Source organism: Dermacentor silvarum, chromosome 8, assembly GCF_013339745.2.
Source record: "Dermacentor silvarum isolate Dsil-2018 chromosome 8, BIME_Dsil_1.4, whole genome shotgun sequence".
Taxonomy (NCBI): domain Eukaryota; kingdom Metazoa; phylum Arthropoda; class Arachnida; order Ixodida; family Ixodidae; genus Dermacentor; species Dermacentor silvarum.
In genome coordinates this window covers 167,018,460-167,042,542 of record NC_051161.1, presented here as the reverse complement: position 1 = coordinate 167,042,542, position 24,083 = coordinate 167,018,460, and the positions used below count along the sequence as shown (strand labels likewise).

At 51.5% G+C, this 24,083-nt stretch overlaps 1 protein-coding gene across 1 annotated transcript in view; it reads left to right on the top strand.

The window, feature by feature from the left end:
- LOC119462564 (globin) overlaps positions 1–19,792 on the top strand; it is a 77,443-nt gene extending 57,651 nt beyond the window's left edge. The window contains exon 3 of the mRNA XM_037723902.2: positions 19,706–19,792. Coding sequence (XP_037579830.2) covers positions 19,706–19,792 — 87 coding nt within the window. The remainder of the gene's footprint in view (positions 1–19,705) is intronic.
- The last annotated feature ends 4,291 nt before the right edge of the window (positions 19,793–24,083 follow it).

Genomic DNA, 24,083 nt, shown 5'->3' with positions numbered 1-24,083 from the left:
GGGTGCTCTTTGCGCTGGACCTAACGGGATTAAACGCCAATAAACCCCATATCACGTGGTCTAATTTTGCATTCTTTAAGCCACCGCATAAAACAAAGTCAGTATGGACACACCAAGCCTACAGCTGAATGTGAGAGGACTTTTCCATAACCTCGACGATATCACAGAACTTCTCCATAAATATAATCCAAAGGTTCTGTCTGTTCCATAAACACATCTCATCTAGAACTTACACCAACAAACTTCCTCAGAGAATATACTATCTTCCGGAAGGACCGTGACGACGCTGTTGCCTCGTCCAGAGGTGTAGTATAGTTGTAGTGAAGTCTGCTGCCAGAATCTTTCTCTCCAGACGCCTCTCGAGACAGTGTCTGTGCGAAGAAAGGAATTAACTTCAACAAATTAATAGCAATCTACATTTCATGCATTTTCAGCGCTTTAAATAACTAGGTAAAATTAAGAGAAGAGAAAAGAAGAAACAACAGGTATGGAGTTGGTAACACACCAGCGTACTACCTGTCATTTCGTCTTTCCTCTTCTCTTAATTTTACCTATTTCATTAAAGCGCAGGAAATGCATGAAATCTCGATTTTACAACTAGCCCAGCTCTCCATTTTAATAACAATCTGTTGCATTTACATACCACCTCATTACCAACTCAACAAAACAGAATTGTCCATGCTGATTGACCAGCTCCCGGAACCCAGTACTATCACCGGTGATATAATGTTCATATGACTTTGTGGGGAGATTCCCGGTGTGATGCCAGGGGTCGACTTGTAGAAAACGTTCTTGTAACCTCTAGTGCGTGCCTAATTAATAAAAATGAGCCTACCTACTACAATATCCACCACAATTCATATTCTTCCAAAGATTTAGCGATTTACACTGCGGCCCTCCCCTACGTAGGATGAAATGTCGTCAAGGGTCCATTCTGGAGTGACCACTTCCCTGTAACGCTGAACTTATAAAGCAACATGACAGTCCGCCGCCCGTGCCCCATTGGAAAATAACATCGGCTGACTGGAAACGTCAACCTAATTAACACGAGATTTTATCTACAATTTTATCAACGATTTTAGTAATCATGACGCAGTAGCGTGTTTTAATGCTTTTATTCTTGACGCAGCTGAAAAATTAATTCCTCGCACAAATGCTATCTCGTGTAAAAGGCAGGTCAACTGATGGAATGAGGACCGTAGACTGGCACGAAAGCAATCAAAGAAAGCGTGGGGCGTACTGCGTCGCTCCCCGACTGCCGAAAATGTTATGGGATTTAAACTTGTGGAAGGCGGACACGACGACCGGCAAGCAGGGCTAGCTGGGAGAGGTTTCCCTCTGGCATAACATCCTACACACAGGAGTCCAAAGTATGGAATGGCCTAAGAAGGCTAGAGCGGCAGCAAATCCAGCCGTTTCCCTTGGTCGATGTCCACCTTGGGAGACCAGGACGACGCTGTGGGCGAACACTCCGAGCGTGTATCAGCCTCCATGCATTACTCAGAATCATTCCTGAAATACGGTCAAATAGCAGTCACTGTACAGTGAATGCCGACCGAATGAAACATACAACCGTCCTTATAATATTGTAACGTTGCATAGCGACGCTGAAGGACACGGTAGCAAAACTGTGAATCACCAAATAAACTCTTTATTGGGCTCACCTGTACCCAGAAAAACATACGACACTCAACTCGCAATGTTTGAGGCGAGTAAAGTCGGCAATCATCGAAAATTGTCATCTGCGAGTCGAGCGCGTCGGGTTTTAAAGAAGATTCGTCGAAGGCTCCAGGGTAATCACAGAGGCCCGAGTGCCTTCCAGAAAGTACTACACAATTCGTGCTGCACATACACTCTAATTACACAAGGCTTGGCTAGAGCATACGCAACAGATAGTTAACGAACACATTCCAGTAAGCTGCAATCATGCAGACTCGTCTTGCGCTGACTTTAAATTGTTAGCGGGTGAAATGCTGTCCCCAAGAAAAGGATAAATAAGTACACGGGTCAATGCCCCCCTCTTAAAAAGCAACGTCCCGATGCTACAAACACGAGAGCACGACAAACGAAAGACACGTTGCTAAGAAAAACAACAAAGCAGCAAAGAACAAGGTCCCAAAGATCGTCGGCAAGTGCAGAAAGGCTTAAAGAGCACCATGTGGACGACTTTAGTTCGGGCGCGGTGCCGGTGTGACTGCGAAATGCCGTGTTGAACGACCTCATAGTCCAGAGCGCCAATACGTCGGATGATCTTGTAAGGTCCGAAATAGTGACGTAAAAGTTCCTCGCTCAGTCCTTGGCGTATTGGCGTCCAATGCCAAACATGGTCACCGGGCTGGTACTCCAGTTAGCGTCGTCAAAGATTGTACTGCCGGCTGTCGGTCCTATGCAGGATTTGATGCGCAGGCGGCTTTCAGCGCGCCGGAGAAAGGCCAAGGTGTATGTACCCATGGTAGTGAAGCTCCCATAGAAGCCCATATGCCCTGTTGCGTGTGGAGGCACGTCAGCGCCATTTACATTTCGCGGGGCCAACTTCACGGTGCTAAAAAAATCGAGTTTGTCGTTCGAGGCTTCTTGCGCGATGTCGTCTACTGCGCCAGCTCATCGCCTACACAGAGTACACAACAGTACAAAGGAAGCGTACCCTAGTGAGAATGTTGGCCACAACATCGCTCCACAACCGAATACGAGTGCACCCATCTGCATTTATAGCCCTCATTTTATAACGCAAGCATTTCACCTGTGATCCCTGATAGTTTTGTATGAATTCAGAGCAATAGGTTCACCTAGATTTTGAACTGAGTGCCACATGCATGTGTCTCTAGTACTAATTAACACATATCTGTTATTTCGTAGTTAAGATAAAATCGATATTACATTGAAATAATTTATAAAACCACAATTTAATCTTCACTAACACAGCACGCATGCCGCCTGTAGTTTGCCTCTGTTACTGAAGATATAGCTGAATCATGTGTTTTAGTGCTAAGAATGTCAAATCATAATGATACTGACCAAATGTTATAAGCTTCAATATATATATATATATATATATATATATATATATATATATATAGTGTCATTACATTGTATAACTATGCGTGAGAGTTTTGACGTTCGCCTCCGGCGGCCGCATTTCGATGGAGGCGAAATGCAAAAACCCTCGTGTGCCTGCGTTGTAGTGCACGTTAAAGAACCCCAGGTGGTCAAAATTAATCCGGAGCCCTCCACTACGGCGTGCCTCGAAATCAGAACTGGTTTTGGCACGTAAAACCCCAGAAAGAAGAAGTTTTGACATTACAATGTTAAATACGGTAATACAATCTTGGCATACATCAGCACGCGTGGCCTGCACAGTTTAGTACTCATAATTATTCGTGGATGGAAGCAAGCGACCCGTGACTTCAAATTGCCCTATTTTAATTACATTGGCTGCACTTTTTCAAATGTTTTCATTGGTGTCGTATGAATGCATAATATTCACCAACTAGTGTTCTGCCCCGCGAGATGTAGCCGCGCTTCAATCGCACGACCATAATTCATGTCGCTGCTCATTAGTTCGGAACCACATTTCCACCGCACCGTCGCGACCATGTGAATGTGAATAGGCCGCGACATCGAGGTTGTTTTCCTCGGTGACGTCCGGTAGCATGGCGTTGACATTCGTCGTCGGGTTCCTCCCGTAAACCAGCTTGGATGGCGTGATCTGAGTGGTTTCTCGCACCGCCATGTTATCAGCGAAGGTTACGTAAGAAAGGACCCCATCTGAGGTCTCAGTGTTCGGAGACCACGTACGTGGATAACATGTCGGGGAGGGTCATATTCAGGCGCTCGGTAAGGCCATTCGTTTGCGGGTGGTAGGCGGTTGTCCTGTGGTCACTTGTCTGGCTCTTTTGCAGGATGGCTTGAGAAAGCTCTGCCGTAAAAAGCAGTTCCTTTGTCGGTGATCAGGACTTAGGCGCACCATGTCGTAACAATATTTGATGAACATTTTCGCCACTTCAGCCGCAGTACCTTTAGATAGAGCTTTCGTTTCGGCGTAGCGGGTAACGTAGTCGGTAGCCACGACGATCCCCTTATTCCCGTATGTTGATGTCGGAAATGGCCCCAACAAGTCCATTCCGATCTGCAGGAATGGTCGGCAAGGTGGCTCGTTCGGCTGCAGCAATCCCGCTGGCATTGTTTGTGGTGTATTGCGTTACTGGCAGCCTCGGCATGTTCTGACGTACTGGTCAATGTCGACGGTCAGGTGCGGCCAATAGAAATTTGGAGGACGCTCAAGCTTCGCATTTAAGAGTGGAACGCGATATCATTCAAAGACCCCCTGCTGCTTATCAGGTCCCTTCATCTGGAACTTTCTTTTTTCTCCAACTTCGCCTCCGCATGTGACTGCCGAGGAGGCGAGCGCCATCTGGATGGTATTTATGCAAGGAGAAAACCGCGGCGCGCCGCCGTATGAGTGACAGAAACGCTGGAAGAAGGGCTTGTGTTCGAGTTTCCGCGTAAGAGAATTGTGTTTTCTCGTATATTGAAATTACAATATGACGCTATCACGTCTGTAGGTTGCGGTTACGTCATATTTTACGATTTTTCTGGCGCATTTTGCTTTGAGATATTCGACTAGTTTACCAGCGCCTCTGCGCCCCGCGGAGGACCTGCGTGGTCGGCATGGTTCGGGATGATTTTCTTGGCCGCGGACGCCGACGTTGAGACCGACACCGACGCCGACGCCGGATTTTCTGCGACACGTGGCCTTTAACGCTTCGCATTAATACTTCCTTGTATCCTCGATAGCGTACGGGAGAATCCGAGGGGCCCAGCGGTAGGATCGTCAAGTAGGGTGTGCAGTACCTATGTACGCAGTGCTGAGAGAACACCAAGAAGGTAGCTGGCGCGGACTGGTAAGAAGTTCTTTACGAGTATGTCGTTTGCAGGGGAAACAAATACAAGCCTCGCCTTAATACCATAGGGACAAGGTTGGTGTTGCCTTCCAAGTATTCGACGATGTTTTTTTAGCTCCTGGTCTGCTCGTTGCTGTTTTTCGAAGTCTTCCGTGCCTATTGTTCTTAGGAACGCGCGTCATCCTCGTCCTTTTGCAGCGGCAGGTCAATAGGGGCGCGTGATAGGCAGTCAACGTCAGAGTGCTTCCGTCCTGACTTGTAGACGACGGTGATGTCAAATTCCTGAAGTCTGAAGCTCCGTCATGCGGGGCGTCCTGAAGGGTCCGTTAAATTTGTCAGCCAGCACAAGGAATGGTCGCTTGCAACATTTGAGGGCCTGCAGTATTGGGGGTGAGCTCCATTACTAAAAAAGCTGGCGCCACCGTCGGCGTCACGTGGTATGAGGGATCACGGGGACACAGCGGCCGCGTCGTCTGCCTCGGAAGCGCCGATGCGAGCTGAAAACGAAAGTTTAGTCCCACCTGCGTTACAGTTCTGATTACGTGGGGATGTTTTGCCGCTTCAGGTGCCTACTTGACTACACTGTAACGCACTATAATGGGTAGTCTCTGCCTTTGAAGGCATCCGACATGGTAGGGTTTTGCTCGGTACCGCAGTTCCGGACGCGTACGCGTACACACGTACCCACAAGCCAAGCAGCTGCATGTAGCTTGAATTGCGAAACTTCGAACCGGCAAACAGCCATCGGCTACAACTCAGGTGTTTAGCAAGCACTTCTGCGAGGAAATTTTCTGCTACCGCGTTGGGGCTGCGATGTTCGTTGAGTAATAGAAAGCGCGCACTGAGAAACTCGCTCGCGCGTGCTGCCCGGTTAATGTCATGAAGATTTGGTCTACGAACTTGTTGATGCTAGATACTGGCAAATTCACCAGAATGGAAAGGGAACGGTAAGAAGCAAATAAAAACATATGTTAATGTTTGCGTTAGCACCAACCAATGAAGGCACTGGATTAACAAAAAGAAGCAGCGGGAAATTCCTCACTGAGATGACCGATAAACATGCAGTGAGGCGCCACTTGAGAAACAGCGATATTGAAACGTCCAAGAATTAAGAACAGAACAAAAAAATTATTGAATCGTCGCGATGGCACATCACGAGTATAGCGTCAAAGTCCCTAGTTATAACGAAATTATTTTCAACAGCTTTGATAGCGTACACGCAACAATGGTTGCTTGTGTACTGTCAAATGTTGATATGCTGCGCCATGACACGATGCGAAAACGCGCTCGCAGCGAAAGCGAAACATTGTGCGCGGACATGCATGCAGACGCACAGTCGGTCGCTGTGAACCCGTGCGATCGCTGCATTGAGGCATCATTCTTTGCGCTCCACTTGGTTATACAAACAGCACACTGTAAGAACATATTTCACATAGTCTGCTCTCAGTGAGTGCCTACCAGACAAGAAGAAGCGTACGCAAGAAGCCGGTTCGGGGGACTCCATCACGGCGACCGCGTGCAATGGGCCTTCGCTGTACGCATTCGGTGAAGAGATGGCGTCTGTAACCCATCCTGTGTCTTCTGTTTACCCAAGATTATTATTTTGACACAAATAAACTTCCCTCGTTTGGAGAATAGTTACAGAAATGGCCAGGAGGGCTCCCGCTGGGTGTTTTTATTGAGCACCGACAGCCAAACCTATGAGGAGTGCGCCGCATTATCCCTCATACTGCGCAAGCGAGGCGCTTCCAACAGATGGTGACTCTGTAACTCCTCGCCCCCAATAGGTAAGGGCGGAATTTCCAAAACACGCTCTGAGTTCCTCGACGAAAAGCTCCCATGAAGTGAGCGTGTCTTCGTGATTCTCATACCAGACGAGCGCTGTGTCGGTAAGGGAAAACACAACATTGGACAACTGTGCGGTCGAGTTCCAACCATTAGACCAGCTCACCCTTCGGTAGTTCGTGAGCCACTCGTCGACATCTTCTCCGGCTTTTCCTCCGAAAGTCAGTGTCACCCGATAGTATTGACACGGAACGCCAGGTGCTGGCCTTGAAGCTGCTTCAGAGCCGTCGGGAATCTGGCAGGCGTATTCAGGCATGTCAGGTGAGGGTGGCGGAAGTCCGGCAAGTCGACGGCTTCGGCGAAGTTGGCTCCGTGGTTACGAGGTGTACCCAGCAACGTCCACCAATTTGTTACAAGCACGGGGAAAAGGGGTTTATTTAGGCGTGGTAGAGCAGGAACAGCAGGCTACGAACAGCAGGAATGGCCGCTGCACAGTCGTCGTTTTTCTCTTCCTTCCTCCTTTTTTATCCGCACGTCCCTTTTACGCGCTTGGACGCAACAATATGATCTTATGGAACGGCCATGGGCTGGTCCTGGTTACGGTCGGCGCTGGGGCGACAGTTAGCGACCTGGTGACAGCGAACGCGAAGAACGTCGGGGCCTCCACTGGGTTACGATGACGTAGTCGCCGAAGTCACGTGATCTCTCACCAATCTGTGGAGCCAGCACGTTGATGATGAACCCGCGTTGTCCTAAATCGCGGTATTGGCAGCGGCGGTACACGTGGCCCGCTTCCCCGCAGTGATAGCAAAGCGAGCGGTGGTCGGGAGCGCGCACACGTCTGTCTTCCTTGTGGCATTGAGCGGGCTGACAGGCGGCGGTGGTGGCGACAGAACTGCGGCGTTACCGGGCTCTGGCGTGGGCGCGGAAAAGGTATCTGATGGCGGGCGACGGCGGCGTAGATGATTGCTTCATTCTGGAGCTCTGGTGATTCCGACTGCACTTCGGCAACTCCCAAGGACTGCTGAATTTTCTATCACACGACATCGGCGATCGAGGCCACCCGAGGCTGCGATCTTGGGGAACCTGCTCTGTAGCTCCTCGCGCACAATTACTCCAATGGTCTCGCGCAAGTCGTCGGTGCCAAGAGCTTGGCCCTCGTACTACGGCGTAACCATTTGCCGATCATATTGTTCAGCGCATGTTATTGCGATAGCAATTATATGGACACTTCAACCGTATTTCTGCCGTCGGCGTCGCCGTGAGGTTCCGTATAAATTCCAAGGGCGACAAAATCGTCTCCGCGCCCCGTATGCGCGAGTGAAAGCGCGCGGGGGCCGCGCGCTATCACGGAAAGCGAACGCACGGCGGAAGGCAAACGCGACCGTCGAGCGAAAGGCCGTGAGGGTATGGGGGGAGAAAGGCGGGGCAACGCTGTGCTACGGCACTAAATGCGTATCTTGCAACCGTGCGCAAGGGGAACTGCGAATGCAATCTCCCACGCGAAAGCTAAAAAAGTGGGAAGGCCGTGCGGGAGGGAGGGGGGGGGGTAGCAGCTTCTACTCTGCCAACAAATATGCTGTATCGGGAAGCGTTGCGCGTACAAACGGACAAACACAGGAAAAAGACGTGAACGGATAGAGCGCAAACTTTCAACTGGTTTTTTATTTGTGTAGAAGCCACATTATGTAGACTGCTTTGACACGTGCCCGAAAAAGGAAGGGGGGAAAGGGAGGAGGGGGAGAGTTGGAAATCACGCCCACCTCAATTCAACAGCAGCTGCGCAGAAAATTATTTTCCGCTCGATACAGGGTAACAGAAGTGTCACTTAGGCAAGTATCGCCTTTTTTCCCGATACAGCTATGCACCAACTCGCCCAGCAAGAAGTTCTTCTAAACAAATACGCTTGCACTGGCTGTGGTGGCGGTCGCCCCCACCGTCTCTTATCTCCACACGGCTCTGAGCTTTGTATGCACTGTGCATTCGCCGCTCAGTTTCCGTTGAAGCGATAGACCGCACGATTGTTCGCCCGTTGCGGCGGCAGCGCTTGCTGCCAGCGTTTTGACAGTCGTTGTCTGCGGTCATTCAGTGTGATCTATTCATGTTTGCTTGTGCTCGATGAAACCACGCTTGTCAATTCAGTTAGAAAGCGAATGTGTCCAAGATTATGCAGCCGATAAAACTACTGTCCCTACTCCGAATAGCTCTCTGCTAATTTGCTATCGCAATTGATGCTTCGCCTTTCGGGCGAAACTGCGACATTTTTTTTTCAGCGTCTCTCGCTCTGAAGAAGGCGCCGACTAGTGCGAACGTGGAAAGATCGGCTCCCGCTTTCGTAAATGTTTTCGCTCAGCTTTTTGTGTCACCTATCGCTGAAATGCACGCCATTCGACACGGTTTCTCCTGAAGACTTCCTTCGGTGAGTGGCCCTTGTGCGGAAATTGTGGAACTGTTTGTGTCGACCACGCCGCGGCGACGCTAGGCGCGGGTAGACTTAGGCCTAACCCGACGAAGAGGGGCATTATGCGTGAAGTAGAAATGATGGTAGGAGAGGAAATCTCCTCAGAAAAAGCCAACAGCCCAGGCTGGACGACAGCGTTGGGCAAGAACAAGAAAGCTCGGAAAGAAACACCAGTTTCAACGAGCAAGAAATCCCACGTGTGCTCGAAGGGCGGCGGCCGCACGACTGGCCCGCAAGGCGTGCTGCAACGTCTCGCAGCCTCGTTCAGGCTCCCCAGACTAGCGAGGGAGCACATAAGAATTATTGTCCTCCCAAGGGACGGGCTGGACGTCAAGAAAATTTGCCAAATCAGGCTGGCTCAAGCCTTCGCCATGGCGGCTGTACTAGCCCCCACAGAAACCAAGGGCGACATAGCCTGCCCTAATTTTACTCAAAACGTTCTCGTCGTCTCCACCCCGGAGAAGAACGCCTCCGCTTATGCAGGGATCCAGCAAATCCGCTTAAGCGAAGGACTATAAAAGGTGGCTGCATACATCGCGGCCCCAGACAACACCTGCAAAGGGGTCATACAAGGGGTCGACGCAGACATCAGCGAGGCCAAACTCCAGCACATGATCGTCAACCACCGTAACCGTTAAGGCTCTGGAAATCAAACGGATCAAGAACACCATAACAGTGGTCGTCCTCTTCGACGGCATGAAAGTGCCTATGTCATGTGCGGCGTCAGCCTTCTGCGCTGCACGCTCTACAAACGCCAAACCAAGGTGTGCTACGCGTGTGGCGGTTTGGGACATCGTGCGGACGTCTGCCCCAACCCCACCAATAAGGATTGCCGAAGCTGCGGACTAGCCTCCCCACCCGATGACCACCAGTGTTCACCTAAGTGCGCCCTCTGCGGGGGCCCGCATCTTACGGCGGACAAAGCGTGTAAGCAGCGCTTTCAAGTCCCATACGTCGTACGAAGACGCCGACAACGCCGCAAGCGCGCCAGGAACAAGCCCCAGCAGCAACAGATGGCCAAGGAGAACGGGCCACGTGACTCCAGCGCGGCGGGAGCCCCCAGGAGGGAGCGCTCCGTCACGCCAACTGGTCGACAACGCAGCCTCTCCAGAGGGCGCTCTACCTCCCGGGTGCGGATCCAGGAAACGCCAACCTGGGTCGATCGTGTCAAGCCGAAGCAGACGACGCCGGCTCCAAAGGTAACGAAGGTAGCATTCCCGGAGCATAAAGTTGATCTCAGAGTCGCTCAACTCCTGCAAGAGAATGCTACACTCAAAGCAGAAATGCAGCAGATGAGGGCCGACTTTGCGTCGCTCCGTAAGTCTTACCCCTCGCAAGCCGAGAAGCAACAGGTGCCCCCATCAGGGGAGCCACAGGCGCGCTCGAGTAAACGTAGGGCCACACCCCCAGAGGGGGACGCTGACTCTATGGAGACCAAGTCCAATTACAAAGACTTAGAAAGCATGCAGCGGGCAATCCAACAGCTAGCTGAAAGCTTGACTGCCCTCCTTAAAAGGACAGCGTCCCTGGAAAGTGCACAGGCCGCGTTAGCTACGGCTAGACAGCCTTCGAGAGAGCCCAGTCGGGCACCTTCACCCGCAGACGCCGTCCCCGTCAACAAGACGGTGGAATGTCCAATCGAAGGCAGTCACCATGGTGGTCAATTCCAATAAGCTGGTTGTGTGGCAGTGGAACTGTGCCAGTTTCCAAAGGCACGAAGCTCTGCTGCAGCAATTCGTTTCGGCACATGTGGTCAAACCGCACGTAATTTTGTTTCAAGAAACTCTCGGTGACGCGCTCACCTTCCCGGGATACCGGGTCGTATCGATACACGAGGAGAGAAAGCGAGGCTTGGCAACTTTGGTCGCACGGAAGTGCTCCTTTCAAGTACACCAATTACCACTTGGCAAAACCAGAGCGGATATCATGATGCTCGAAATTATCCCTAACAATTGGCTTAAGAACAGTGTCTTCGTTTCAAAAATATACAGCTCACCGTCGGATCAACGGCAGACATTCGCCACTATCATGACAAAGGCGGTGGTCCTGACTAAGGGGGCCCCCCATAGTGATAGCGGGTGACTTCAATGCACCCCACAATGCCTGGGGATACCCGCCGCTCCACCAAGGGCAATCTCATTGTCCAGGCAGTTTCTGACTGCTCACTCGAATTGATTACGGATCCTCAATACCAGACGCGAACCGGCACATCTGTAGTCCGAGGCACCACTCCGGATCTGGCGTTCCCCCCGGAGCAGGATGGCAAAATTTGCAAGAAAACCTGCGTAGCGACCACTTCATTGCGGAGATTACCCTATCAATTAGCAGAGCCCTTACCAGGGAAATTAAAGTGATGGACTGGGATGCCTTCCGGAAAGTGCGGAAGGCGGACCGGACCGACTACGATAATCTCGATGTCTGTTCACAATACTACAGAAGCACGTACAAGCTGCGACCAAGGTGGTTAAGACCGACTTAAAAGTAGATCGGATGGACGCGCGCCTTGCGCACCTCCTAGAAGCCAAGAACTCCATCCTGACCCGCTGGAGAACGCACAGAATTCACCGACGACTTCGCAAGAAAATTGCGGAGCTCAATCGTGCAATAGAAACTCATTCCATCGAACTGTCCAAACAACAATGAAACGATGTGTGTTCCTCGGTTGATGGCAGGTGAGAGTGGGGGGCAAATGGAACCTCCTCAAACAGTTACTCGACGATTCGCAAACCAAAAGCAATCAGAGACTAGCCATTGATCGCATAGTTCATAATCAAAAGGCGGCGGGTGTATTTGAACGCGTCCTCCTGCAAGAGTTAGGCGAAAAGTAGCTCCCGCTGGGCCCCTCCGCTGACGGGGATTCTCCTCGTTACCGGGGGACACGGTGGGGGAGCTCGACCCCCCTTCACGGAATCCGAAATCTGGGAGGTGCTCCAAACCCTCAATGGTCGCTCTGCACCGGGCCCGGATGGAATCTCCAAAAAGCTCCTCCGCAACTTGGACGAACACTCAGCTGCGCTGCTGACCGAGGCAGTCAATAAAATCTGGGAAACAGGCCTCGTCCCCGACTCCTGGAAGACAGCCTCAGTGGTGTTCATCTCGAAGCCAGGCAAACTCTTGCGCCGGAGAACATGCGGCCCATCTCGCTCACGGGAGGGAGAGGGCGGCGTTGGGCGGCGACGGACCCACTTCGCCTCAGTTCCGCAGATGCCCCTTGGCTACTGCGGTCCATCACCACAGATCCCCGTAAGCTTGGTACCATCGTCTTTTGCAAGCCCAGGGCTCCATTTGAACCCCACTTTCGTTGCGGTGGGACCATTTTTCGCCAATTTCGGGGCCTTTGAAGATTTTCCCAGTGTTCGGGGGCGCTAAGCCTAACAGCTGCGTCGCGCCGACGGGCTTCGCCGGGTTTCTTCCCCGGCGATGGCTGCTTCAACCCCGGTTACGGGCTACGATCCCGCCTCACATCGAATGGTTACCATGGATGTCATCCCGGCGGACCAGGATGTCCCTACAGAACATGAGTATCTTGAAGATATGATCCAACTTTGGCAACGCAAGAAACGCAAGTCCCCTGCCAAGACGCCCAAGCTCAAGGGGGCGCCGGCTGCCTCGCAACCGGCGGCTGCGGGAATGTCGACGCACCTTCTCCCAGGGAGTGCTCCCAACTCGTCTCCTCCTCAGGTGCCACGTAAGCCTTCTTGGCGGCCGCGATACACGCCCCGCATAGGACGTGACAACCTCATCATTGTGCTCAAACCGCGTGCCTCATTTGACCTCAAGACGGTGCTCCCATCGGAATGCGCTGGTGACGGTGTGCGTGCCTTACTGGGGGACTGCTCCACTGCCGACCTCCTCGTGTGGCCAGTGTGGGGCCAAAATGTGCTGGTGTGCAGCCTCACCTCGATCCCTATTGCTCAACGACTCCTTGATGACATTATGCTACCCGTAGGGGACCAGCAGTTCCCGTTTCGGGGCCACGCCAAGGCTTCTGGGGACATCTGCCGCGGCGTCATCAACATCGACCCGGCTGCATCGTCCTCGAGCATCAAGCCGAATCTGGAGTGGCCGAAAGACACCATCCTCGCGGCCCGCAAATTCGGGGACTCCAACATGGCAGTTGTGACCTTCGAGGGCCCGAAGGTCCCCCGTTTCATCTTCTACCGCTGCCAGGTGGCCTACGTCCGCCTCTATAAGAAGACGGTTCCTGTATGTTCTTGCTGCGGCACCATTGGCCACAGGGCCACGGCTTGCCCCAGCCCCAAACCGGGCTTCTGGTCACGCTGTGGCTCCCAGGTGCCTACCACGCCTGAGGGCCTCGCTCAACATGAATGCCAAGCCCGCTGCATCCTGTGCACCGGGCCGCACAAAACAGGGACACGGGGCTGCCCCGGCAAGTACCGTAAGCCCATCAAGCCCTCCCTCATACCCGGCCTCACCACCACCTCGTACTCCACATCAAGTCCGCGCGCCCTTGACTTAACCCAAGTTCAGCTCCCGGTCCAAGGCCCCGCCACCGGCTACTCCGGAACACTTCCCGCCATTCGCGGCTCCACCTCAGGTGAGCAGCTGGGCAGGGGTTGCCTCCCAGCCTCTCCCTTCCATTCCCTCCGCTGCCCCCACCCCGCAGGAACTTACTCTCCAGCGGCAGAACTCCGAGCTTCAGCGCCAGGCCGCTGCTCTGGGCAAGCAACTCGAGTTTATCGTCATCGTTATCAAGCAATGAATTGGCGTATCTCGGACTACCACCGCAGGCTGTCTGAATATGTTTTTTCACATGGTTACTTTAGGTTTTGTTGCTTGGTTTTTTGGTGTCTTTTCGTGTCACATGGTTCGCTGAGTGTATAAGTAGCCTTCTGAGTCACGAAATAAACCATCAATTGGAAGTTAGCGCTCACCCTGTTCCCCGTTCCTTTTCATTAACCCTTCCACCTTCCTTTTCGCTAGTTCCGAGTTGTGCTAGAAGCCTAAACGTCATGACATACCAACTCGCCCCAACTGCTGCGCTTTGAATGTAGGTCATCATTAAAAACCTACACACTGACACACAGATAACACTTCTGGCACTTGGCAACTCCATTTGGGCTGCCGGATACCTTCCATCCTCATGGAAGGATGCTATTGTTATTCCAGTTTTAAAGCAGGGTGTAGTGGCGCGCCATAAGCGCGCTCCCGATTTCAGCGCCAACACAGCGTTGCGCAAGACGCGCGAAATACACAGATTGCACCTCTGCGTTCGTTGCGTGCTGACGTGCGTTCCGCCGCTCGTATACACGCGGCGTTCTATAAGAGTCGTATATCGCGACCACTATAGCTTGGTGACCCGGACGTGATCGTACCGTGGCCGGTGTGCTCGTACCGTGGCCGGTATGCTCGTACCATGGTCGCCGTGATCGTACCGTGGATGGCGTGCTCGTACAGTGGCCAGCGTGCTGTACCTTGGCCGGCGCGCTGGACCGTGGCCGGTGAGCGCCGTAGCCGGTGAGCGCCGTGGCCTGGTGAGCGCCGTGGCCGGTGAGTGCCGTGGCCGGTGAGTGCCGTGGCCTGGTGAGCGCCGTGGCCTGGTGAGCGCCGTGGCCGGTGAGCACCGTGGCCGGTGAGCGCCGTGGCCGAATAACGTGCGTACGTCCGGGTTCCTCGGCCAAAATGGCGGGAGACGCACCGTTGACTGCGGTCGCTGTTGAGTACCGTTGTCCGCCGACGTGGGACTTGTGTTCGTAGCCATCACGTACGTACGTCCAGGTCACCAAGTGGTCGCGATATACGAAGCCTATAGAACGCCGCCTGTATACGAGCGGCGGGACGCACGTCAGCACACAACGAACGACGCAGAGGTGCAATCTGTGCGTTTGTTGTGTGCTGACTATAGCTTGGTGACCCGGACGTACGTGCGTGATGGCTACGAACACAAGCCCCACGTCGGCGGATGACGGTACTCAACGGCAACCGCAGTCAACGATGAGGAACGAGAACCATTTCCTCGCCATCGACATGGAAGCAGTCTCAAACGTCCAGGTGAGTCTCCCGCCACTTTGGCCGAAGAACCCGGACGTACGCACGTGATTCGGCCACGGCGCTCACCGGCCACGGCACTCACCAGGCCACGGCGCTCACCGGCTACGGCGCTCACCAGGCCACGGCGCTCACCGGCTTCGGCGCTCACCGACCACTATCCAGCGCGCCGGCCACGGTCCAGCACGCCGGCCACTGTACGAGCACGCCATCCACGGCACGAGCACGCCGACCATGGTACGAGCATACCGGCCACGGTACGAGCACACCGGCCACGGTACGATCACGTCCGGGTCACCAAGCTATAGTGGTCGCGATATACGATGCCTATAGAACGCCGCCTGTATACGAGCGGCGGGACGCACGTCAGCACACAACGAATGCAGAGGTGCCATCTGTGTTTATTTCGCGCGTCTTGCGCAACGCTGTGTTGGCGCTGCTATCGGGAGCGCGCTTATGGCGCGCCCCTACACAGGGTATTCTCGGCGGCAAGTTACCGTCCTGTAGCTCTCACTGTTGAAGGCAGCGGAAAGGGGGGCAAGGGGGGTTTGGAGCGAGGGAGGGAAGGCTCTGCGCTGGCGCTATCTTGCACAGTTGGTTGAATAAACCGCATCCGACGGACGTCAGTATACGTCTCCAATATATTGTATGGTGCCATGAAACCCGGGAGAAGACTGGCGTCCTTAACTGACCACGGACCGACTATATGTATACGCCGTCAGCGCAACGCCATTCGAAGCGCCGCTACCCGTGTCATCGCCACCACAACCGAAGCCTTGCAAGAAACTGAACCGACGCATAGCGACTTGCAAGTGCTGCTGGACCAACTTGATGACAGAGACCATGGGCCTCGCTGAAATCAACGCCAAAATCGAAGAGCTCGTGATCGACGACGACGAATACGAAGCAGAATTCACCGAGTCCCTCGAATACCAACGAGATGATCCGCCACGCCATCAACTGGGTTTGTTTCCGCATGAATTCTCGCGCCGTCATTGGATCACTACCTATTGCCGACAGCCCTTCGGCAGGACAACAGGCACCACACCCAGTCTGTACACCCGGTAGGCAGGCGAACGTCAGCGCAAACGCCAGATCAGCGACACCGACACTTCGCGTACAGCAACCGAAGCTCCAGACCGAGGCCAGCGCCAAGGTCGGACCACCGACATCGCGCGTACAACAACCGAAGCTCCAGACTGACACGACCACAACCGAAAACGAAACCCTGCTTGAAAAGCGACCCGAAAACGAATCGCGCAAGCTGTTCGGCCTCGAGCAAGGTGATCAAATACAAAACAGCGAACCGAATCGACATCGCTCTTTCTCATCGCTCAACCATCACCGCAACGTGGAGACCGACCATCACCGGCAAATCGCATCTCGAAACCATAGCCCCGAGAACAGCATATGCACAGCGTCAGCGACCCGATCATACTTGAAAGCGCCGACGTCTCCCACCAGACGGCTAACATTCATCGACCGATCGCGCTTTTTGTCGACAACTACACCGCAGAATCTGCAAGATATGCCTAAAGACTGCAAGCTTGACAACATACAAAATCGACGAAACGTGTGCAACTCCACCGGTACTGTCGTGACCCTACCCTGTACCACCACGCCGACATATCAGCGAACGCCATCGTGGTACCTACACCAAGATCAAGACGGGCATGGACAACCTGCTCTTCACGTGCAGGTCCAAGTAGACATACAAACTCCTCTGGCGGCTCCTCTGGTAAACTGCACGCAGTCACGTGAAGTCTGGGCTTCTGTTCCAGCCTGCTAGGACGCCAGCAGCAACCGCTGCCACCGCCAACGCGACTGGGTGTTGACCCGAGAGCTACTACGCGAGTGGCGTTGAGTTGAGCCAATTCAACAGTCGCTAGATGGATAACTTCGCCAACAAGAACGGTGAAGCTTCGGAGAAGTTTAGAAGACAACGTGACGCCACTGTCATCATCGATCATCTCGTCCGTTTCTCGCGGGTGACAGTATGTTGTGAACTGAGGAAGAAGGGCACTATAACCACGCGCACGGGCCAGGGAAACGGGGTTCATTAAAGTAGTCGCACCGAACAAACTTAACCGGCGGACGCGCAGTCGCCGCGTTCCTTGCACTCACAAGTTTCCTTTGTAAGCTTTTTGAACTGCACAAAATTGCAGTTCAAAAAGCTTTCTTGAACTGCACAAAATTATGGATCCCTTACAGTGTAGCTTCAGAGAAGAGCGGTCCACAACGGATCACCTTGTGCGCATTGACGGAAATATCCGTGATGCATTTGTACATAAACAGTTTTTACAGCGAAAGCTGTATATGGCTAGGCGAAACGAAAAACCGCTAGCCACATGTTTGGATAAGCGTCTGCATTGGCAGCTCTGTCAAGTACGTCGTTCTCTACGTCGCACCCAAGCGCGCACGCCATTGGCAGCGCAGTTAGTGACGTCATTGCTGCTCTGCCCGCAACGTAGCCTCCTCCGCTCGCCGTTGTCGCATGCATTCGATATCTCGAGTTAGCTCGGCGTCGTGGTTAGCAGTATTCGCCCGCCAATGGCGCTGACGTTCCACTTCGCGATTTCAACGTGGACGTTTCGTCGCAGCCGAAGCCAAAGTGCCGCTCGAGAAACTCCCGCCGAAAGTTGGCGTTGGCCCTGGCGAGCGCGTTCCCGCCATTGCCACGTTGACGCTGCTCTGCCCGCAACGTAGCCTCCTCGGCTCGCCATGGTCGCATGCGTTCGATATCTCGAGTTAGCTCGGCGTCCTGGTTACCACTATACGCCCACCATTGGCGCTTGCGTTCCACTATAGACACAAACATGTAACCAATAATTTAGAAACGCTTAAATACAGCGTCGGGATTAACCCACTGCTAAACACCGGGGCCGCACGTTTCAGCTTCGCTGGTTAAACATCTGTACGGAGTGCTTGGGCGGTGATTTTTTCACGATATTTCTCAATGTGAAGAAGATGTGCGACACAACGTAGCGTTTCGGAATCTTGCGAGACTTGTCGGTAATGGCCATCCATATTTGTCTAATCATACCTTCCACGTCAAAATCAGCTATGTATTGTCGGGTTCATTTGTAAAGAAACTGGTGTACATAGGGATGCTGCACACCCTTTAATGTTAAGACGAACACACACCGTGCTTTATTACCACCAGCTATTCTTATTTCGTCTACGTACAAGACACACATACAGATTTCAAATCCTGTATCCTTGCAGTCTAAGAGAGGAAAGTACAGTGGTGCTTGAACAAGGTGTCTAAGTGGGCAAGCCAAAATGAATTAACATTAACCCCCACAAAGTTCTTGCGTTCTTTTTACACAAAAGAGAGGCCTGGTTCCAGATTCAAGTGTAGAACTGCGTGGACAATAAGTACCTGTGAGCAAGGAGCTCAAGTTTTTGGCATTATATTTGATGCGAAACTGACTTTCAGTCTAGACATGAAATATCTCAGGGCGAAATGCTTAAAAACAATGCGCCTACCGGAAATTTCATCTCGAACAACATGGGGCCGTGAGAAAAAGCGCTTAATGAACCTCTACACGAGCCTCCTTCGATCACGATTGGATTATGGTGCCGTTGCATATCACTCTACTGCGTCAAGCGCGTTAAAGATGCTGGATCTGGTCCACCATCTAGGTATCCACCTGGACACTAGCGCCTTCATAACAAGCCCTATTGAAAGTGTATATATATGAATCGAATGAGTGGTCACTCCATCTGCAAAGAACATACTGATGCTTCACATAACTTCACATCAGATTTAACATAAAAGGCATGCGCTGTTGTTTTGTTTCCTGACACTTGTTGGTGGGCTGTTTTTCAAAATGCTGACGAATAACTTTGTCAAGAAAGTAAGACAAGGTATCAACTTTAGTGATAGAATGGTATGGCAATATAAGCCCCAATATGCCGCATGTCATATAGCAAGGCATGGCATATACAGAAACCTAAATATACACGGAAACGTTCACTCAGTGCAAGCCGGACACCGACACCGGATGTTCTGCGACACGGGGCCCTTAATGCTATCTCGTTATTACTCTGTGCGTTCTTCCGGTAGTAAAAAAAAACGCCTGCCTAAGGCAGTCGCTAATTCTAATAAGATAGTTTTTTGTGAGAACGACTTTTCCACACCACTCCATTAAAATAATGAGGTTTTCGAACCACGGAATCACTCACATTTACTGTTTTTTTTCCAAAATCAGTTCTGTGGGTGCCCTCAAGGAAGAGGGAAGTTAATGAAGGGGAAACCTGTCCATCTTGCTGGCTTCAATGGAACTCATCTGCCTGGTTCAGTGTCTTAGTGCTTCAGTTTTCGATTAATTCGGCGTCACGCTGGCGACCTGCTGGCCTCCTGGTCAGCTCAGATGGTACAGCGACTGGCACGGAAATGTCTTGGTCCCGGGTTCGATCCGCGGATCCCGATGGACTTTCTTTCATTTGTGAAGATTACTTTCTGAGAAACACTTTCTTTGTATTTCCTTTGTAGTCTCGGGCTACCTTCGAGTAAATTTCTCTTTCAATACATGTTTTTGTGCAGGTGGTGATGACCGTAACGAAGCCAGCGTTCATCGGAACCGCTACACCTGAACAGGTTCGTATACTGCCTCATTTTGCAGTGCACTAACCTATACTGCGCCTGTGTTTCAGCAAGTGTGTGGCAATGAAACACTAGTCACTTTCCACCACTACACATGCTTTTCGTTTTGGCACAGATTAGGCGCGAATCGTTTTCCTTAATTCGCATTCGTGCCACAGTTTAAAAGAGCGTGAGGAGAGGACGTGCAAGAAAAGAGCATGTAAAACACTGTCCGTTAATAGTGAACCATCCACCAACCTTTTAGAGCTATTCGCAACATGTAACCACCGTAAGGTGCGTAGAACACCTGCCTCGCGTGATATACGCATGCCACCCTTCCAGATTTGCCGGATTCTCTCTACGCCTGCGTGAGCACCAAGACGCACTGAGTCAAACTCAGCAATTCACTTTAAACCTTATTTCTATTCCGATTGCGCTAACATCGTAAACGTGGCTGAGTTGTCAACTGCAGAGAAAATAACCTGTCACTATAGGGACCCCGTACGGACTTAGCAGCATTTTGCCCGCTTGCTAATATTGTACTTCGGCTGGCCGACTATTTATCAGTGAAACATACGGTTTTTTGCCCCTAGCCTGGCAATATTTGAAGTTCCTCCGAATGTAAACTTCGGAAAAAGCCCAAAGTCTGACAAGCCCACTCATATGCCCATATTCTCATATACTCTGCCACCGTATAGTTCTTGGCAGCACTGTGGAAGCGGCAGGACTTCTTGTATGATATATATGAACGGCCTCAGCATACGTTCATCCACACCGCGTCATCCGCTCAGCGTCTGCTCGCCGTCTTGTCGATCCGTGCTCCCTAATCTGCTGATGCGTTGTTACAACAAATATACAGTCGGGCGGTAACCATAAGCCACCTTTTTAGTCAACACCAGGGCCCCATACCAATACGTTCATCTACACCGCATCTTCTGCTTGGCGTGTAGTTGACGTTTGTGGGCGACGCAAGTGTTGATAACATCCTGTTGATTTGAGCCAAGTGTGTTCCCGCGTCTGTTCGCTACGAGGTATTTAAGTGCGTACGCATTTCTATGTCGACTCACTGAGAGAAACCGTCCATGACGCGTGACGCTCAGCAGCTGATTGTCCGGCTCAACACCCAACCTTGCAGAAAGCGATTATATCTGAATCATATAAGTGTGTTGTGCCGCGTTGCCTTTGTTGTCGCGCAACACAGACAGATAAGCAGTCAATGAGTTAATAAGAATGATAAGAAGTAATGAGGGGCTAGGTGGGTTTGATCGCGGTTGATTCGACCCGGATGGATAAGGTGCTAAAGAGCGATAAGGGCTTATAATGATCGTATGAATTCTGGTGAGCACCTATAAGGGTCAGATAAAATAGGATAAGGGTGATAAAACCGATAATGGTTAATAAGGGTGGTATCATGTCTGATAAGCGTCAGGTCGATTCCGATAAGGTTGATAAGGACCGATAACGGTTGATAAGGGTCGGAGCATGTCCGAAAAGGTTGATAGGGCAGATGAGGGTTCGTAAGTGTCAGATTGATTCTGATAAGGATAACGATCGATAAGAGTCGGATCGAGTTTTATAATGTTGACAACAACCGATAAAAGTTGATAAGGGTCGATAAGTGTTCGATCGTATACGATCAGGCTGATAACGACCGCTAAGGGTTAATAAGGGTTTATAGTTTTCGGGGTGGTGGCGTGGAGCAGGCGTAGAACACCGGGCTTCTAATCTGAAGGTCGTAAGCTCGAATCTTTCTCGAGCCCACTACAGTTTCAGGCATGGAGTAGCACCTCACACCGTCAAACAAATATATATATATATATATATATATATATATATATATATATATATATGAACGAGAAGAAAGGGAACCGTGGGGCCAGGTTTTTATTATCATCTCATAAGAAGCCAACAAACAATGACACCAAGGACAACATAGGCGAAATTACTTGTACTTACTAATTGAATTAAAGAAATTATAAACAAATGAAAACGGATGAAAAAACAACTGTCCGCAGGTGGGGAACCAATCCACGTCTCCGCATTACGCGTGGAAAGCTCTCACCATTGAGCTACCACGGAGCCGTCATCCCATCCACTTTCTGGGATATTTATGTTTTACAACTACAAATAACCCTGGGAGTGTTAGCCAGCGCCACCACCTACAACCCTAGGGGCGGATGTGGAACATCCTTTCTGCCGCAGGCATCACGAGCACTAGATCTTTTTGGGTGATGGCAACTGGTCACCAAACCCACATATGCTACCTGAAGGCATCAATGGTGCACGTTAAAGAACCCCAGATGGTCAAAAATTTCCGGAGTCCCCCACTATGACGTGCCTCATAATCAGATCGCGCTTTTGGCACGTAAAGCGCCATAATTTAATTTATATATGTAGAGCAAACGCGCCTTCTTCCGATGCGCGAGAGGCCGTGGGGGAGGGGGGGAAGGGGGAGGGAAGGGAGGCGACGTTTAGCTGCGGCACCGAGTGCCTATTTATATCAGAGGCTCCGGCAACAGTCACCAACGCCGCACGCATTTTGAGCGAACGCGGGCAAAATGCCGACGGCGTCGACAACAGTTCGGCGCGTTGCCGGTGCTGCTGCATGTCCAAGTTTATACAGCTGATAAAGCTAATATCATTACTCCGTATATCTCTCTACAAATTTGCTATCGCAATTGATGCTTCACCTTTCAGGTGAAACTGCGACAACTTTTTTATTGCGATAGCAATTATATGGACACTCAAAAGCAGATTTCTGCCGTCGGCGTCGCCGTCGCCGTTGCCGTCGCCGTCGCCGTGAGGTTCCGTATGACGTCAATGGAGATGAAATCGTCGCCGCGCGATAAGTGGTTCTTGAGGGAAAGGGAAAGGTTGGCGCTATCTTCTGCAGCCCTTGAGGGAGCACGGCTCAGCGCCAACGCCGCGCGCCGCCGAACGCTGTATGTGCGAGTGAAAGGGCACGAGGGACGCGCGCTTTCACGGGGAGTGAACGCACGGCGGAGAACAAACGCGCGTTCTGTGCTGTGCTCCTTTAAGGGCTGCAGAAGTAGGCGTCTCTTTCCTCCTTTACAATCACCATATATGTAGCGCAAACGCGCCTTCTTCTGAAGCACGAAAGGCCGTGGGGGGGAGGGGGAGGGAAGGGAGGCGACGTTTAGCTGCGGCACCAAGTGCCTATTTATATCAGAGGCTCCGGCAACAGTCACCAACGCCGCACGCATTTTGTGCGAACGCGGGCAAAACGCCGAGGGCGTCGACAACAGTTCTGCGTGTTGCCGGTGCTGCTGCATGTCCAAGTTTATCCAGCTGATAAAGCTACTATCATTACTCCGTATAGCTCTCTACAAATTTGCTATCGCAATTGATGCTTCGCCTTTCGGGTGAAACTGCGACAACTTTTTTTTAATGTTGCCGGATTCGAGCCCTCCTTATGTTATGAACGAGAGGAAAGAGAACCGGGGGGCCCTATTTTACGGTTTTTTGCAGTTTGTTGGCTTCTTATGATATGATAATAAATATCATATCATAAGAAGCCAACAAACACTCCTAGGGCTAACACTCTGAGGGTTAATTCTAGTTGTAAAAACATAAATACCCCAGAAAGTGGATGGGAAAATGGCTCCGCGGTAGGTCAATGGTGGGAGCATCGCATGCGTAATGCGAAGACGTGGGTTCGTTCCCCACCCGCGGACAGTTGTTTGTTCATTCGTTTTCATTTCCGTTTATTTCTCATTCTTTTAATTCAATTAGTAAGTACAAGTAATTTCCCCTATGTTGTCCTTGGTGTCATTGTTGACTTCGTAATATATATATATATATATATATATATATATATATATTGTAACGGGGCATCAAATAGATAAAAGAGGGACAGTATTTATGTAAGGGATTGTTGGCAGAGATGGCCAAGATGGCTGAACACGCGCAGCGTTTCCCGGCGATTGTCGTCTTCTTCCTTAATGCAAGAAGGCGGCCCGTAACATCTAACCGACCCGGCGGGCTGAGCGCCGTCTCGGCGCAGAATAATTACACGAGGAGGCGACGGAAAAGCGCGGCTTCAGTCGGGATACGTGACTTCGTGCACGTATCCCGACTGAAGCCGTACTTTATATTTACCAGAGCGATACACGACGCGGATGTCGTATTCCTGGAGGCGCAATGCTCATCGAGCGAGGCGACCACTTGGATCTTTCAGTGACGACAACCAGCACAGGGCGTGGTGGTCGGTAACTACGTCAAATGGGCGCCCGTAGACGTAAGGGCGAAACTTCTCTATGGCCCAAATTATGGCAAGACATTCTTTTTCAGTCACCGAATAGTTGCCTTCGGCTTTGTT